The sequence below is a fragment of the Epinephelus fuscoguttatus genome, linkage group LG4 (assembly GCF_011397635.1).
Source record: "Epinephelus fuscoguttatus linkage group LG4, E.fuscoguttatus.final_Chr_v1".
Taxonomy (NCBI): Eukaryota; Metazoa; Chordata; class Actinopteri; order Perciformes; family Serranidae; genus Epinephelus; species Epinephelus fuscoguttatus.
Genome location: NC_064755.1, coordinates 23,560,611 through 23,576,698, shown reverse-complemented (window position 1 = coordinate 23,576,698; position 16,088 = coordinate 23,560,611). Strand labels below are relative to the sequence as shown.

Here is a 16,088-nt window from a genome sequence, read left to right as displayed (position 1 = left end):
GGGACCTTAGATCGGAAAAAAAATGAATGGCAGTGAATGAGGAGAGAAATATTATCTTTTGGTCCCGTTTGAGTTGTGACATGAAATCCAAATATGTCATTAATGAATTTAAAACATTAATTTTAAGGTCAAGAAAATCATAATTTGTGGTAAAACTGTTGAGATATAAGCTTTTGAAAAAAACGTAATTAGAAAGACTACACAGGAGGCGGTCCCGTATGTGATGTCATAGCTTTCGCTTGCTTCCAGCAGCTTGGAGTGACTGCAACCTGGCACAAAACACACAGACATCTTCAAACATAAATCGATTAATCATAAAACAGTGAAATTTCAGCGGGGTGGCCAAGCTGCAGGAAGGAGTCTTTCTAATTAAAAAGCTTATATCTCAAGTTTTACCACAAAGTATGACTTTCTTGACCTTAAAATGTATGTTTTAAATTCATTAACAACATATTTAGATTTCATGTCACAACTCAAACGGGACCAAAAGATAATATTGCTCTCCTCATTCACTGCCATTCATATTTTTTCCGATCTAAGGTCCCATGAGCTTCACTGTTCATTTTGAACTGACATCAGTGTTTTTAATTGGAAAGAGTACTTAAATTTAACTTGGTTATATCTGTAGACACCCTGTGTTGTTTAAGGAATGTCTGATGATGTCAGAAAGTGAAGCAACTCCCAGCAGTGTTTCCTCTCCTATAGTCTCATTATTGCAAAGAAACTGCTCCTTATGCATTGGAAAAAGAAACTTAGTTCCCACTGCAAAGATGTGGCTAAGTGACCTTATGGACACACCTCACCGAGAAAAAATAAGATACACTCTTATGGACAAACTCCCATATTTTGACAAGGTTTGGGCACCTGTCACTCATTGTCTTACTTCTGTGACCTAATATCGGCATTGTGAGGGAAGGGTAGGGCTAAGGGGGGAGGGGTTGTCCTCTTTTATTTATTATTATGATGATGATTTTTTTCTTGAAGATAGTTTTGGGTGTTTCTCTTGCCGTCCTTTCCTGGTCTACATTTAACCCAGTAGCATACTTGTTTTTGTAACTGTATGTTCAGCATTTGTGTATCTGCACAGCAGCACTGAAACATTTCACACCTGTTTTGATTGAACATAGGCAAGTTTGGTTTAAAATGTTTGTGACCACAAGTAAATTAATTGCAAGTAATCCAACTCTCCTTTGCTCCTAGGATCCTCCAGGCAGGACTGGAAGTGGAGAGGATCTACTTACGAAACTTCTTCCACCACTATCACTCCAAACGTGGCATGTGGAACCGGCAGGTGTTGCCCAGCCACAGATGACCTTGTGGGCCTGCCTGCTGCACCATGACCACAGTCGCCACGGTTACAACCACGGCAACCAGAGCACTTTAAGGCCGTAGCACGATTCCTGCTACATAACCGTAATAGCTGCTGACCGACAGAGAGGGTGACACAGGATTGGATGCTGTCTCTGTTCACTTCAGCTCTGTGAAAAAAGCAACTCAGTGTCGGCCGTGAGGGTCGTTGCTAAGGAGGTACTACTGATCTGCTCAGAGTTTATTTCACTGGATGTACTCATGACTACTGAGAGGGTACTGGCGGATGAGTGCCATTGACTGTGTGATGTTTGAAATGAAGATACAGTTGTGCACCATGTCGCTGACTAACACTTTCACAATCTGCACTACTGGCTGCAAGGAACTGACCTGATCCAAAGATAAAACGTAAATACAGTGACTGTGCACACTCCGAGGATCTAGACACACAAGTGTCCACTGATATCATAACGATCAGAAGTCTTGCACACGAGTCTTAACTGAAAACGCAAATTGTTTGTCTGTTTGTGACAAAGATATATAAGTGTTTGACTGCAGATTGTGTCTATGCTAAACACAACCTTATTTGTCGTGGTAAATTATAGAAAACTTTATATTTATTTTATCAATATTTGTAGGATTTCATTTGTGGTTTTTTTTCATTTGAGTCTGGCGTGTCTAGAAACAGACGATAACATTTCAGAAAAGCGTACCTCAGTTTACCTGTCAAGTGCTCTCCAAGTTTTCTATGTTCCCTTACAGTTTTTTTCTGATTGATTCGGCACTATCTTTTAAACAAAGCCTAATTTTGCAAAACTCCACACACTAACCTCAAAACCTTTCACGAAAGCTGCAAAACATTATACAGCTCTTGCAAAAGCAAACAATTCCTGCAAAACTCCTCAAGCTCTCATTTGAATAACCACATGAAGCAGCAACTAAACACTGATAGAAAGAGCGAAAAACACTTGTGGCTTTTGCTTTTCCTGTGTGACAGGCAGAGCAGTCTTATCATGCATGTAGTTAACACACATACGCACAGATGTCCAAATGTTTGATGTGTATTCTGAGCACTATCAGTACTAATGGGGAAGAGATTACATTTTTTTTTCTGAAAATGTTCTTTTTGTTTTATCTAATGATTCAAGATCACATGGTATGGAGCACAAACATAACACACAATAATAAGAGGACGATGGCACGCGAGATGGCGAAAGTACAAATGTTTTTTAAACAAAGGACAGACATTCTTCAAAAAAGTACCTAGGTTAAAAATAACTTTTAGCTTAACTGACTAGTAACGAAATTAATTTAAACATCAGTGAGCGGTTTAAATAATACTTTGGCAAATGCCTTTCTCTATAATTCATTAAGCTTACTTTGTGACAATCAGAAGAAACATGCTACTCGTCTCCCTCTGACAATTGTCATCGCAGAGGTTGCAGATCATATGGTTTCTATCCAGCCATTTATATCTTTTAGTGACTTCAAGAACATTGGGTTTTATGTAACAGATGTTTAAATTCTAATGATGATAATACATTTTGTTTATCGGCGCCTTTCAAGGACAACTTACGAGACACAGTTAAAAAACAACAAGCCGCAGTGTATCCATAGATCATTAAATTAAACAATTCTGTAATATACAATAAAAGTTAATAAAATGACAAAATCACAATTATAAATATTAGGTAAATATTAGGTATAAAATCATCATCATAAAATCACTATCAGTGCAGGTCACCATATGTGTGTCACCATTAAATCAGACCGAATATGCCAGCTTGAAACTACATACATACTACATAAATATCACATGATGTCATACGTCTGAGCTCAGTCTGCCCTTTTGCATAAACACTCCTTTAACACAGTTGTTCGCAACTGGTGGGTCGCGGTCCAAAAGTGGGTCGTGGATCCAATCTGAATGGACCACAAGTGACTCGCAAATGTGTCAAGTTTGTAAAAAACACACTTTATATTTAAGTACAGTGAATTTCTGGCACAGAGCTTTTATTTTGAAGTGTCGTTTCCTGCTGTAGATTGAGTGAATAATGGACAACTACTTGACAGAGACAGCAAACTAGCTCAACAGCATGGCCAAACACAAGCATGATGCTAAATATATTAAACTGTGTGGACCTTGAACTAATGACTAAGGAGAAACCTGTACCCCATGGATGGACCAGCTGGGAACCACTGCTCTAACACACTCTAAAAGAACAGACAAAATTAGGCTAAATCTCCCCTGCTTCGAGAGTCTAACCATAAGACTGTAGAGCTCAAGCTCTGATTTGTAAGAGAAGTCATTATCTGAGGACTGCAACTACTATTTTCATTAGAAACTACTCTGCCTGTTATTTTCACAGTAAATCGATTAATTGTTTAGTCAGTAAAATTGTGAATAATGCTCATCACATTTTCCCAGAACCCAAAGTGACGTCTTAAATTTGCTGCTTTTGTCCAACCAACGGTCCAAAAACCCAAAGCCTCTTTATTTACAATCATACACGGCAATGAAAAGCAGCAAATTCTCACTTTTAAGACGCGGGAACCATCTCTTTTTTTGTTTGCTCGAAAAATTACAGAAACAATTAACTTATCATCAAAATAGTTGCCGGTTACTTTTCTTTTCATCAACTAATTGTTAAATCATGTAATAGCTGACCCCCAAAGCAGAGAACATGCATTCAGTTTGGCCCACTTGGTGAACGCGTTGGCTACGAGTGCTAATAGTTTCAGAGATACTGCTTCAAGAATCACTGATAGTGTGAGATCATTCAGAAAAAAACTGTAAATATGAAATGTGCCTTCTGTTGTGACTGTTATTCAGGTACTGGGACCACACAACACTGTTTTTACAACTGGACAAGCCTTGAACCGGAAAAAATAATTATCAGATTTCCATGGCTGTGTTGTTTAGTATGTCAGAGAAGGACTGTCAGTTATATTTGGACAGGTGTGTTTGTGTTGCCTGATGCATCACAGACATTTCTGGCGCATGAATCATAAATGAAATATCAGAAAACTGAAACAATGCATTAATGTGACATTTTCTGGCCGTTCTCCTTACAGTGACACTTACCAAAGATGTCAGTTTAAAGCTGGCTGACTGTATTCCTCTGAAGAAAAGTTTTGTTTTGTTTTGTTTTGTTTTGTTTTGTTTTTTAAAAAAAGAGCAGGATTTGTTTAATGATGTCAGGTTCTTGGAAATGTTGTCTGTGTGAGTGTAGCATTAAGGGACATTTTTACTGTAGTTTTAGTGTAATTTATGTCTGTGCAGACAGCTTCTGTTATTTCATTGATCTACCTGCTGAATTTGATTGTTGTTTTTCAAAAGATGAATTGTTTAGATGACTTTCAAAATCAATGTTTTTGGGCTCAGTCTATGAAGTTTCCTGTTCTAACGTTGGGATTATTGTTTTCACTGTCAACAGATAGGAAATACAGTGGATAAGAAATGATCTTGTTTATTTATCAGATTGTTTTTATTGTTATTTAAGACAAAACTAATGGCAGCATTTTTTTCTGATTGCTCACATTCCATTTTAACAAACTTGTGCCTTTCTTATTCTTCTGAATTTGATACACATTGAACTGCTTCACTTGTTTTTTTAGGACAGTGTGAAATCACAACACCATTCTGGTCTGATGCCAGCCTTTGCTGGTGGTTTTGGTTTGTAACGCTGCCAAGAATCAAAGCACTGAAGCTTTTGAAATGTGGTTTCTAGTTTGGTCAGGGTGTTTGATGCTTTCCTCTTTTACTACTCCTTCATCTCTTACTTTGATGTCTTTAGATATACCTCATGTGCTGGGACTTAACCTCTGCCTTACTGTACAGTTCTGTATGAGTCTCTTCTCTCAGGGACATGTTTTCTTTATCACCTTTTTACACTGCCTTGACAAATCTGAGGAATAAACCTCTCTTGCCTTTCTTTTCATGACATTATGAGTGCTTTTTAATAGCTGTCATATGCTACTTATGTTACAAAAGTAAGGTGCTCTGGCTATAAACTTTATATCTAGTGAGATATATTGGCAGAAATTAAATGTTAAGTAATATATATGTTTTCTTTAGTGTGTATACCTTGAAACAGGAGTCGGCAACCGTTACTAAAAGGAAAAAAAATCTGGATGGAGCCACAAAGCATATCTGAGCCTTATAATGAAGGTATCTAAATTAGCTTATCAACATTACTAATGGCTCCAAACGAGCATTCATCTTGTACCACAAGGTGGTGCCTCTCCAGTGGGCTAGTCATGATTATTTGCTATTTGAACTTTGTAGCGTTGGCAGTGAAAGCAAACAAATCTGTCCACACACTATTAAATTCTCCATTTTCCTTTTCTGAATTTGGAATCCATAGTTAGCACAGCTAAGAAGACTCAGGACGAGCCACCGGCACTGAGATTTACCAGGTCGTAGATGTACAACGCACTTTTAGTTGAAGAAATGTTAAGACATTTTTTTTATGGTCAGGTACACAAGTTAGGTTACACATTTTTGCTATTAGGAAATAACTCAATAATAACTTAAGGTCTACATATGGCTCCAGAGCTGCATGTTGCCTACCCCTGCCTTAGAATGATATATATATCTACAAAGGGAGCGGGTCATCGTTCACAGGGATTGCCATTTTGCACTGCCATGTTTTTACAGTAGCCCAGACAGGACAAGCCAAACATGTTGCCTACCGTAGTTGGCTCCCCCTCCATGACAAGCAGCGGCGTAAAACACAGATTTTTTAAATATGAAACTGTTTTGGAGAAGGGGAGACCTGTGCAGATATTCAGCTCCCAGTAAAAACCTCCTGAACAATTAACACTGAGGAAATTCTAACAAGGAAAAGTTTCAGCTGGTCACCCCTAGATGCTACTAAATCAATCCCCTTAATATCTTACACATGGCTCCTTCAAATAACAAAACACAAACGAGATGTGTTTAAATGCCTCCTTGGCCCCTTCTGTATTTGTATTATCACAATTTTCGGGTTTAACCTTCACATTTTGGTAATTTACATGCTCTGACTACATTCATCACTTTGGGGTCAATGGGACATATGAAACTTTATTGAATATATTTGGATAACCTCAAAAAACCAATGACATTTATGATAATTTTGTCACCAGACAGAAGTGTCATGCAAAAACAAAAGTTCCTCAAAGTGGAACAGGGTGTGGTCCTGTGCTAAGTAATATGGTAAATGGAGCTGCGCTTGTATGCTGCCTTTCTAGTTGTCTGACCACTAAAAGCACTTAAGCACTACATCACATTCACCCATCCACATGCTGGGTATACAAGGTGTCACATGCTGCTTGGCTTAAACATTTGCATGCACTTGCACATCGATGGTACAGCCATTTGGAGTAATTCTGGGCTCAGTTGGTGCTTTTCAGAGTCAAGGATGGATCCTTAAATGACTGAATTCCAAGGAGGCTGTTGTGGAAATTTCATTTAATCCCAGCATAAGAATGTTCTAATGTCAGTGATCCTTCGGAATCTATCTAGGACCGAGTCCTTCCTTCAGAGAATTTCCAAGAATGCATGTGAGGGGATGACATGCAGCAAAGGGCCTGGGGCTAGAGTCAAACCCACAGCCACTGCGGTAAGGACATAGATTTTGTACATGGGACGTCCGCTCTACGCACTGAGCTACAAGGCGCCCCTAGGAAGGCATCTTTCTTAGAATTTGAACAACCAGATTTAGAAGAACCAATCTCCTGATCAGTGGATGATCTGCTCTACAGCCTTGCAAAAGACAGCTTGTATTTTGGCCACCAAGTTTGAGCAGCTTTTCATAGATTTTTATTCAGCTTTGAACTGCAGCATTCACAGCTGATACAAAGGTTGAAGTATTCTCTCTTCCCTTGTGGTGTTAGCTCAAGGTCTGTGCAGATGTCTTTGTTAAAGAAAGGTGTGGTTTTGAGAGATGTCTGTTACACCTTCAGCATACACGGGTATCACCTTACATTTAGCGGCGTCACAACAGCACACAGACAATGGCACAACAAAGGACATTATCTTAACAGGACAATTAAAGAGAAACACAAGTCTGTGTGTGATGCACAAGGACCATTTTAAGTTTTTACAGTGGTGATGAAAATGCCCCACACAGTAGGAACAGTCTGACTGTACACTGGCATCCACACAGGCACATGCTGTATTTTCACAGATGCTCATGAGTGCTCATAAATTCCTCAGAGGCTGCCGACTCCATCTTGTCACCCCTCCATCATCTTACTGACACTCTTTGATGTCACTCCAAGGACGGCTATGAACGTGCGTCGAAGGTGTTTACTGTTTATTATCGGAGAGGAATTCATTCCAGTCAGAGAGGAAAGGCTATGTATATCCTGGCTCTGACATAAAATATGCTTTGTCACTGTAAGTCAACGGCATAGCAAAGTAGAGACACACAAAAAACAGCTATGATACCCTTTTCATGACTGTGTCAAAGGACAATGTCAAGTCTCTTGCTGTACCTGAAGGCATCTCAACGACATCTAGAAACAACTGGCTGGAGAAATGATCTATGCTGCAGTATCAGAGCAGACACTACACTTTGTTACTGTATTTTACGCAAGGCCGTTGCCATGAAGTCAACGTTGGGGCAGATCAAATCTCCTGAGGGGGTCAGCTGACCCCCCCAGAAAAAAAGTCAAAATTTGAAAACCCACTTCCTATTATATTATTTCTTTATGTACAAGCACAGCTATACAGTATACCTTACAAATAGCCTATAACATAATAAGACACTAACATTATGGCTATGCCTGTGAGCCGTGCTGTGCTGGAGTATGGCAACACCACTTGGACAAACTCTAGCAGAAATGCAGCACACTGTAATGCTAGAACCAATATCAGTAATTATGGTAATTTGTTAAGTTTATTTAAAATTATGATTACATTTTCTAATAATTATTTTAGTCAGCAGATTGTGGTTTCCTGTCACAGAAAAAAAATGTAGGTATTCTTATTTTTATCAGTATATTGACGGGGCATTTGAATACTGATATGTTCGCTTCACATCTAGTGTGAATATGCGTAAGTGAAAGAAAGAAGAGGCAATATGTACAAATTTATTGTATTCTTTTACATAACAGCGTCATCAGGCAGTAATATACTGAGTATTCACAACGCTATTTTACAAATGGTCGACTTGAGAACAAAATAAAAACCTACAGTGACTTTAGAGTCATGTGTATAATTACACTAATGCCAAAACAAGGGCAGCATTTTTTGTTACATTATGTATTCATTTTTTATGTATTATACCAATTTCCATTTGATTCTTACTCTCTATCATCATGCATCGAACATCTTCTTCCTGCCCTCCATACCAGACATGGCCTCAACGTTCTTTCGCCAGTCACCCACCTCCAAGTTCAGCTCCTAATGTATCACAACACACACATACAGAACATCAGGTTTCTGCTTTTTACTTTCAAAGATTTTGCATCTGTCTGCTCGAGTAGCCATACCTTCTCTTGTTTGATGTCCTCTTTCTTCACAGATTTGAGGTTTGCCCTCAGGTCCATGGAGCCCTTGTTTTTGGATCCAAAGAGAGCTTTCAGCATCTCATCTGCCGACACTCTCACCTTCCTCAGAGCGGGCTTCTTGAACTTCCCTCCGAGGTCCTGCACCTTTAGGTTCAATTCGTGGATCTAGAGATTTAAAAAAAAACAAAAAAAAAAAAACAAGCTTAGCTGGTGACTTTTTGTCAGTAAGGCACTGATGTACTTCTGTTTCAATGTTTTTCATGTGAATCTGCTGCGTCATGGTGCATGACATACATCTCTGTTGTTCTTGATGACTTTGGCCTCACAGTCGTACCGCTCCTCATCCACTATATCAATCTTTTCATGAATCTGCTTACAGAGTTTCTACAAAACAACAGCAAACGAATAAGTTTCTTTAAGTACACAAGCAAGTCACATGAATATTGTTTTTACATGATCAGTCTTGTATGGTTATTCTTAAGGCCATAACCCATCTCACATGCAGGTCATCCATGTCTAAGCCAACGAGCTGCAGTGGTGGAAGCTTCTCTCCCAGGTAGCGGACCTTCTCCTCCTCTCTTGCAGCCTTCTCTGCCTCCAGCTGTTCTGTTGCACGAGTCAGCAAGAGGATCTGGAAGAGTCAGAGTCAACACAGAGAGAAGTATGTGACATTTTGGCATTTTCCATTTTGGCTGTTAAATGAAAAATCATATAATAATACACTGGTGTAAAGTTCGGAAGGTAATGAGTTGACATGTGTTGTTTACCTTCAATGACAGCTTGCGGGAGGCTGAAATCTTGCATTTGGGCTGAAAATAATACAAACACTATTATACCTTCATGACATCATTATACCTAATCATTTAGCTATAATGATACACTTTATGTACACATTTTGTTAGATAAATTGTACATTTGTTACTTGCAAAGGTTAAAATTGGTTCCTAGTTTGGTACAATCACTGGTACCTCTTTTTAAAAAAGCTGCTCAGTCAGTTACGTGACCTGACAGGCTTTTATTCACTATGTACCTTAGCATCTCACCAGACAGCTGCAATATATAATCCCAAGTACTTAGCTATGAAGAATTATTTTTTCCTGTCTAAGTGCCTCTATGTTATGTCATCAAAAATGTCTCCTTACCCTGCAAATGTATCAGTACATTTGCCCTCATGACACTGAACAAAGCAGCACTACAGGCTTTAGTTTACTTGACATTTGCAATAGGAATCTATGCACCTCAAACCTGCTAAAATCAATGACACACACCTTTTAGAGCTGAAATCATTCGTGAGAAGGTCAGAGTTTAATCATTAGTATCGTTCTTTCTTTAGGAAATAGTTATTATAGTTATTGATAATATACAACTTGTGATATGACCCATTTGCTTTGCTGTTATCTTCCAGGGAGGCTGTTAAGCTGAGTGAAAAGATTCAGTCATTCAAACATGCAAACTCTTAACAACAGGTTAGCACAATGGAATTATTATTCATAAACACACTGTCACTTCAAATAAGTATTACTACCTTTGCCTCCGCCTTGGGGGCCATGGGGGCTGCCGCATACTGAGGAGAAAGCAAAAAAGACAAGGAGTTTCATCATCAAACTCAAACTGTTTCCCCAGCTATATATGAGATAGGTAAGACATGCAGATTGTAACTTACATCACTGTGATGGCCATGTGGAATTGGTTGGACCAGGGAAATCAGAACAAGCAAACAGAAGACAGTGTTATCAGTCTGAGACAAAAAATTCTTCACCTACCAATTAAACACTGAAAAATAGCCTCCTGAAAACAAAAATACTGTTAAAATACTTTAAAGCTGTGTGATGACAGAACTTACTCTTCAAACATTGTTGCACCTTTGAGATAGAAACAAATAGGATGCTGTTAGATTTGAAATGAAAATAAAAATAGTCCAGTGATAAACAGAGAATAACACCTCCTGTTCAACAGTAAGAAATCAGAGTGGCCCCCAGTTGGCTTTTACAAGAGGACTCATGCACCAAAGATTTACTGTGGAGAAGATGACTCACTCAACTTGATCTTCTGGTTTAAAAAAAAGTGAAAGATGACCTCCTTGTCTAGCAGGGAAATGACTGACATCCAGCTTCTTCCTGTCTCTTTGAAGCTGCGTGTGTGATCCTAATATTCATTTTCACATCCCTGTGCAACTTTTCCCTTTAAGTTAACACTTCCTATTGGCAACTACACTAACCCAGTGAGTGTAACAGCACAATCACAGTCTGATTTCATAAGAATTTGGTTGTTTTTTTTTTTTTTAAATTATCATCAAATCCTGTTCATCACAAAAACGCAACATTTACCTCTGAATGTCATTAGTTTTATCCAGGAAAGTCTTAAATGTTATGTTGATGTTGAGGCATCTGTGGTACCTTGAAATCAGGATGTAGTGAGACGTCTTCTCTATTTCTCACCACTATGATATCTGGCCTTGTGACACCGCCCACCCCTCAGTCAGGAAACCTCTGCTTGTTAACTCAACAACTCTGTACCTACTGACATTATTATCACCTCTGTTGGAAAGGATGATGTCATTATCTGAAACTTAAATAAAGCATTTCCCTGCTGGGCATTTGAATCCTGGACACTGTCATCTGAGAGGAACAACAGGAAACACGTGTGAAATATTGTACCATAATTAATACAGTGTTGTATGATTGTATCTGTGCATACAACACATTGTGAACATGTTGTCATGTCTACAAACATGAGACCCTATAGCCAGAGGCAGGAGTGACTCATTGTTTTGCAGGTCATGAGTGACTCTCAAGTTTTTGCACCCAAGTTCCAAGTCAAGACTGAGAAGTCTCAAATCAAGACTGAGGAGTCCCGAGGCAAGACTGAAAACTCCCAAGGCAAGTTCCAAATTAAGACTGACAAGTCCAGATTAAAGACCAGGCAAGTCTCGTGTCAAGTTCCAAGTCAAGAGTGACAAGTCTCAAGTCAAGACTTAGGAATCCCAAGTCAAGTCCTGGGTCAAGACGTCCCAATTGCAAGGCAAGTTCTAAGTCAAGATGGACAAGTCCAAAATCAAGACAGGCTAGTACCAAGTCAAGTTTCAAGTCAATGCTGACAAATCTCAAGTCAAGACTGAGGAGTCACAAGTCAAGTCCCAAGTCAAGACTAACAAATCCTAAGGCAAGTTTGAGGAGTCCTGAGACAAGTCCTGAGTCAAGACTGACAAGTCCAAAGTCAAGACTGATAAGTCCCTATTCAAGTCCCCTTTCGAGGGGTTTCGAGTTCTAAACAAGTCATAATTTGCTCTGCCAGAGTGCCCTGGGGTGACTTTTTTTTCTGTAGCATCGCTATGGTTCCATCAGCAAAAAACCAAAGGGACTTTTTCATTTGATTATGGATTATTGCCGTAAACAAGTTTTGGGACGAACAAATGTTTATGATACTTACATGTTTTGTTCAGCAAGATAATCTTCAAAAATGAACACCACTTTCATGATCATTGAAGCCCAAATGCAGTCATCAGAAGTAAAAAAGGAAACGTTAGGGTATAAATGAACTACATTACGGTCGCATGACGGTGACTCAGCGTGATAATGTTCTGTAGTCTCATTTTAGCCACTTGTTAGCAGCCACCTTTTTAAGACAAGCCCCACACATGTTCACATGTGTGGTATTTGCTGATGTATTTTATGTCATATAACAAACGTGAAAGTCTCTTGCGCTTGTGTGAACCACAGACCTTGTTTCAGACATGTAACCAAAAAACGCATTCAAAAAAACCCACTGACTTGGAGACGAGAGAATTGTGAGTGGTATATGAAATTTACAAAAATAATGAATGCTTTTTAAAATTTGTACTTACTTGTTTGTTTTTTTAATTAGCAGTCAGTAAAATACTGTCAGTTTAGGTTCTCTCCTGTGGCTTGATTGGATGCTGTTGGATTGGTTCAAACAAAATGGATCTTCTGGGAGAATTAAGTGTCGACTTGCTGGTAATGAATAGCACTAATGTTAGCTGATTCAGGAAATGAAGGAAAAATAAAGTGATTTGTGGCACACTTTGTAAATGAGATACTTTTTAATCTTTGGGCTTTTGGGGAAAGTACAAAGTATTTTCAAGTCAAAAGGCCATTGCAGTCACGAGTCACTGATGTTAAATCAAGTCTAAAGTCATCAAATTTATGACTTGAGTCTGAGTTTGAGTCTTGTGATTTAAATCCACACCTCTGCTTATAGCCCTACATTTTAATATACATATATATTTATACTTTATGTCTGCATGGAAAGACAAGAACAGATATGATCTTTTTTGTTGTGTTGCACCACAGCAGAGGTCACGTTGCTATATTCAATAACCTTTCTGGTGCTATGTCTGACATCCACACAATGCTGCACACCCACTTGTCATTAGTCTATTAAACACATGGGTTAACCTGTTAGGGGTTCAGGGTGCAAAAAAAGTTTCCAACAAGCACATAGCACACGATTCATGATCTGGGAACAAAGAATTTCTGTACCAAATTTTGTGTGAATCCATGCAGTATTTGTTGAGGTATTCCATAGGATAAGAGACAATTTTTAACCTATTGGTGTCCCATCTGCTGAATATGTTTTTTGAACACCTGTATCCTAGAACTGACATTGTGTATCTGATATACAATGTGCTATAAGTGAGGCCAAGAAAACAAAGAGGCATCAAGTGATGGATGTGTGTCTAGAATGAATTCTTATACTGACACAGAGACTTGAACGACAACATCAAATGTTCAGCCTGCAACACTGACTCGTTCCTCGCACCTGTATGTTGCATTCAGGGTCACAGACAGGTTGGAGTCCCAGCATGCACCATGTGCCAGTTCACCTGAATTATGTTTGTCTTGGGACTGTGGGAACAGACACCACAGCTGAGATTCAAACCAAGGACGTTTTCTTTCGTGACAGGTGACAGCGCTATTCACAAAACCAATAATTCTCTTATTTCCAACAGGATGTTTACAGGTTTAGGTCGGATTACCAGGAAAGCATGTCATGAATGTTTGCACTGTCATCACTACATTCCCATGCACGAGGCTAAATCCCTTTGAGTCATAGCCTGTGTGTGCTTTGTGGCATGATTAAAATGTGTATACAACGCAGAAAGAAAATACTGGTTTGATGTTTATTGTATCCTTTTCGTCTTTATGGGACACAGTTGAAGTGTTGACCTTGATGTTGTCAGCCCTCTCTGACATGCTTCATTTCTGTGGGAGTGATGATATGTTTTGTGGGCCAACGTGAACAAAAGTATGCTGTGTTTTAAATAGATGCAAGTTCAGTGTAGTCCTTAAATGCACGAGACAGCATGCAACTTTCACACGTTATCTATTTTGGGATCAACAACTCCCTTGTCATCTCCGTGTCCCTTTTTTTTCGTATTGTAATGGGCAAGGGAATAGTAATGTTAAAAAGCTATCTAAGGAAAAATGTAACCTTTAAAATGGGCAGAGGTGAGAGGAGGTCTTTATATTAAGATAACACATACAGATGGTCATACATGTGTAACCTAATCCTGTGATGTGACTCCCTCTTTGTAGTTCCAGGGATGGCACAGACATTTGTCTTCATAGATACACACTGACCAAAAATACCAACCTATGCTATGGTCTGACATCCTCCCACTGGACAGAGGTGACAAGCTGTGGGCTTTGTGATTTAATTCAGACAAATCCACCTGGCACACGGCTCAACACTGAAGTATTTATCGACAAATATGCCTCAGCTAGCACCTCTTCAGAGAGCACTGCTGTAATAAGAAAAAAATAGTCTTTTTCTAGGATGTTTAGATCTATAATTACTGTCTGAGTCCATCCAAATGCACACATTTATTTGGGATGTCTATAAGCCAATCACAGTGTTCCACATAATCTAAAATGGACTACAGTAGAACCATGCCCCCTTTTTAATAAACATGGCCGATAGTGAGGCAAGCAGGAAGCAAGACATGTTTCAGTGTATTCATCATAGTTACACATATTTTTAAAGTAAGCATGAAATGTTATATTACTTAAATGTCAAAAAAAATCACATGAAACCTTTAGAGCTTCCCCTCTGGATTAAAAATAAAAAAAATCTCCAGTAGAATGAACAGTGGATCTCAGTGTCATCAGAAAAAAATGAATAGAGGAAATATAGTTTTAGTAGTGAAATACTGTTCTGATTTGATTTTCTAACGATACAATCAGCCTATAATGCATCCTATTGTTTATGCACACAGAATATTCATCTCAGGAGGTTTTCAACATACTGTTTTCTGAAGATGCTTTAGAAATGGAGGATATTCTGAGTAATGATAACAAAGAAAATACGTATATGCAGTATGTCTTAAAGCATCAATTTATGCATTGACTAACCATTCAGAAAAAATGAATAAACTTATTTTAAACTCATTTTTTGTTTGTTAAGACCATCTATTTATTATTATTATTTGTAATATAATAATAATACTAATACCACTAATAATGACAATAATAACAATAATAATAATAATAATAATCAAAAAGCACAATTCATGCATAAAATGCAACACAGAGTGCTGAACACAAAAGACAATCATGACATTTGTGATAGAGAAAAGATGATAAAAACATAAAATAAAATGAAATAAATCAAATAAAAGAATATAAAATAAAGCAAAATAGAATAAAATAATATGAAATAAAATAAAATAAAGGAAAGGAAAATAAAATAAAATAATAATAATCATCATCATCATGAAAAAATAAAAGATAGGGCAAAATTCAATTGAAACTACGAGCTAATATTAGATAAAACACATAGGCCTAATAAAGTATCCTAATCAAAAATACTTTTGCTAATGATATTTAAGTGCACTAAGAGTACAAATCCGCTAAAATATATTTGTGTATGCTGAACATGTATACATATAACATGACCCAACATAATTGGGTTCTGAACGGGTTAAGTTTATGATAAAAGGTAAGTGTTTGCTTCTCCCAACCAGTGCCATCACCTGGAGGATGAAGAGGGTCCAGATTGTTATTTTACGCATGTCCAAGACAAACCTTAATGTTGCCTTTAGGTAATTCAGGAATACTGTCAGTGTGTGAGTACGTAGCTACATAAAATACAGTGAAACAGACCCAAATTCTACCCTTGGTATTTATTGTATTCATACGTATATATACTGTAATGTCTCCAGTAAGAGTTGCTGTTAAAAGGTTTTTATTTTCTAGCCCGAGGAACATTAGTACAGCGTTTTATAGTGAAGCACGAGTGTACGAGGTGTACCTGAAGGCAGC

General features: G+C 38.2%; 2 protein-coding genes across 2 annotated transcripts in view; one reads left to right on the top strand and one right to left on the bottom strand.

Moving 5' to 3' along the window:
* b4galnt3b (beta-1,4-N-acetyl-galactosaminyl transferase 3b) overlaps positions 1-5,252 on the top strand; it is a 38,075-nt gene extending 32,823 nt beyond the window's left edge. The window contains exon 20 of the mRNA XM_049574606.1: positions 1,201-5,252. Coding sequence (XP_049430563.1) covers positions 1,201-1,312 — 112 coding nt within the window. The 3' untranslated portion in view covers positions 1,313-5,252. The remainder of the gene's footprint in view (positions 1-1,200) is intronic.
* Positions 5,253-8,576: 3,324 nt separating this feature from the next.
* On the bottom strand, positions 8,577-10,366 carry tnni1c (troponin I, skeletal, slow c). Its single transcript, XM_049574228.1, has 6 exons — positions 10,334-10,366; positions 9,576-9,617; positions 9,308-9,439; positions 9,103-9,192; positions 8,791-8,973; positions 8,577-8,701 (listed from the first exon to the last, which is right to left on the bottom strand). The coding sequence occupies exons 1-6, from the start codon at positions 10,355-10,357 to the stop codon at positions 8,615-8,617; spliced, it is 558 nt and encodes a 185-aa protein (XP_049430185.1). The 5' UTR covers positions 10,358-10,366; the 3' UTR covers positions 8,577-8,614.
* Between the last annotated feature and the right edge of the window lie 5,722 nt (positions 10,367-16,088).

Coding starts and splice junctions, on each gene's coding strand:
- tnni1c (XM_049574228.1), bottom strand. CDS start 10,357: ATGGCCCCCAAGGCGGAGGCAAAG. Junction 8,974..9,102: donor TCATCAAGAACAACAGAGAT/GTATGTCATGCA, acceptor TTAAATCTCTAG/ATCCACGAATTGAACCTAAA. Junction 8,702..8,790: donor AGGACATCAAACAAGAGAAG/GTATGGCTACTC, acceptor GTGATACATTAG/GAGCTGAACTTGGAGGTGGG.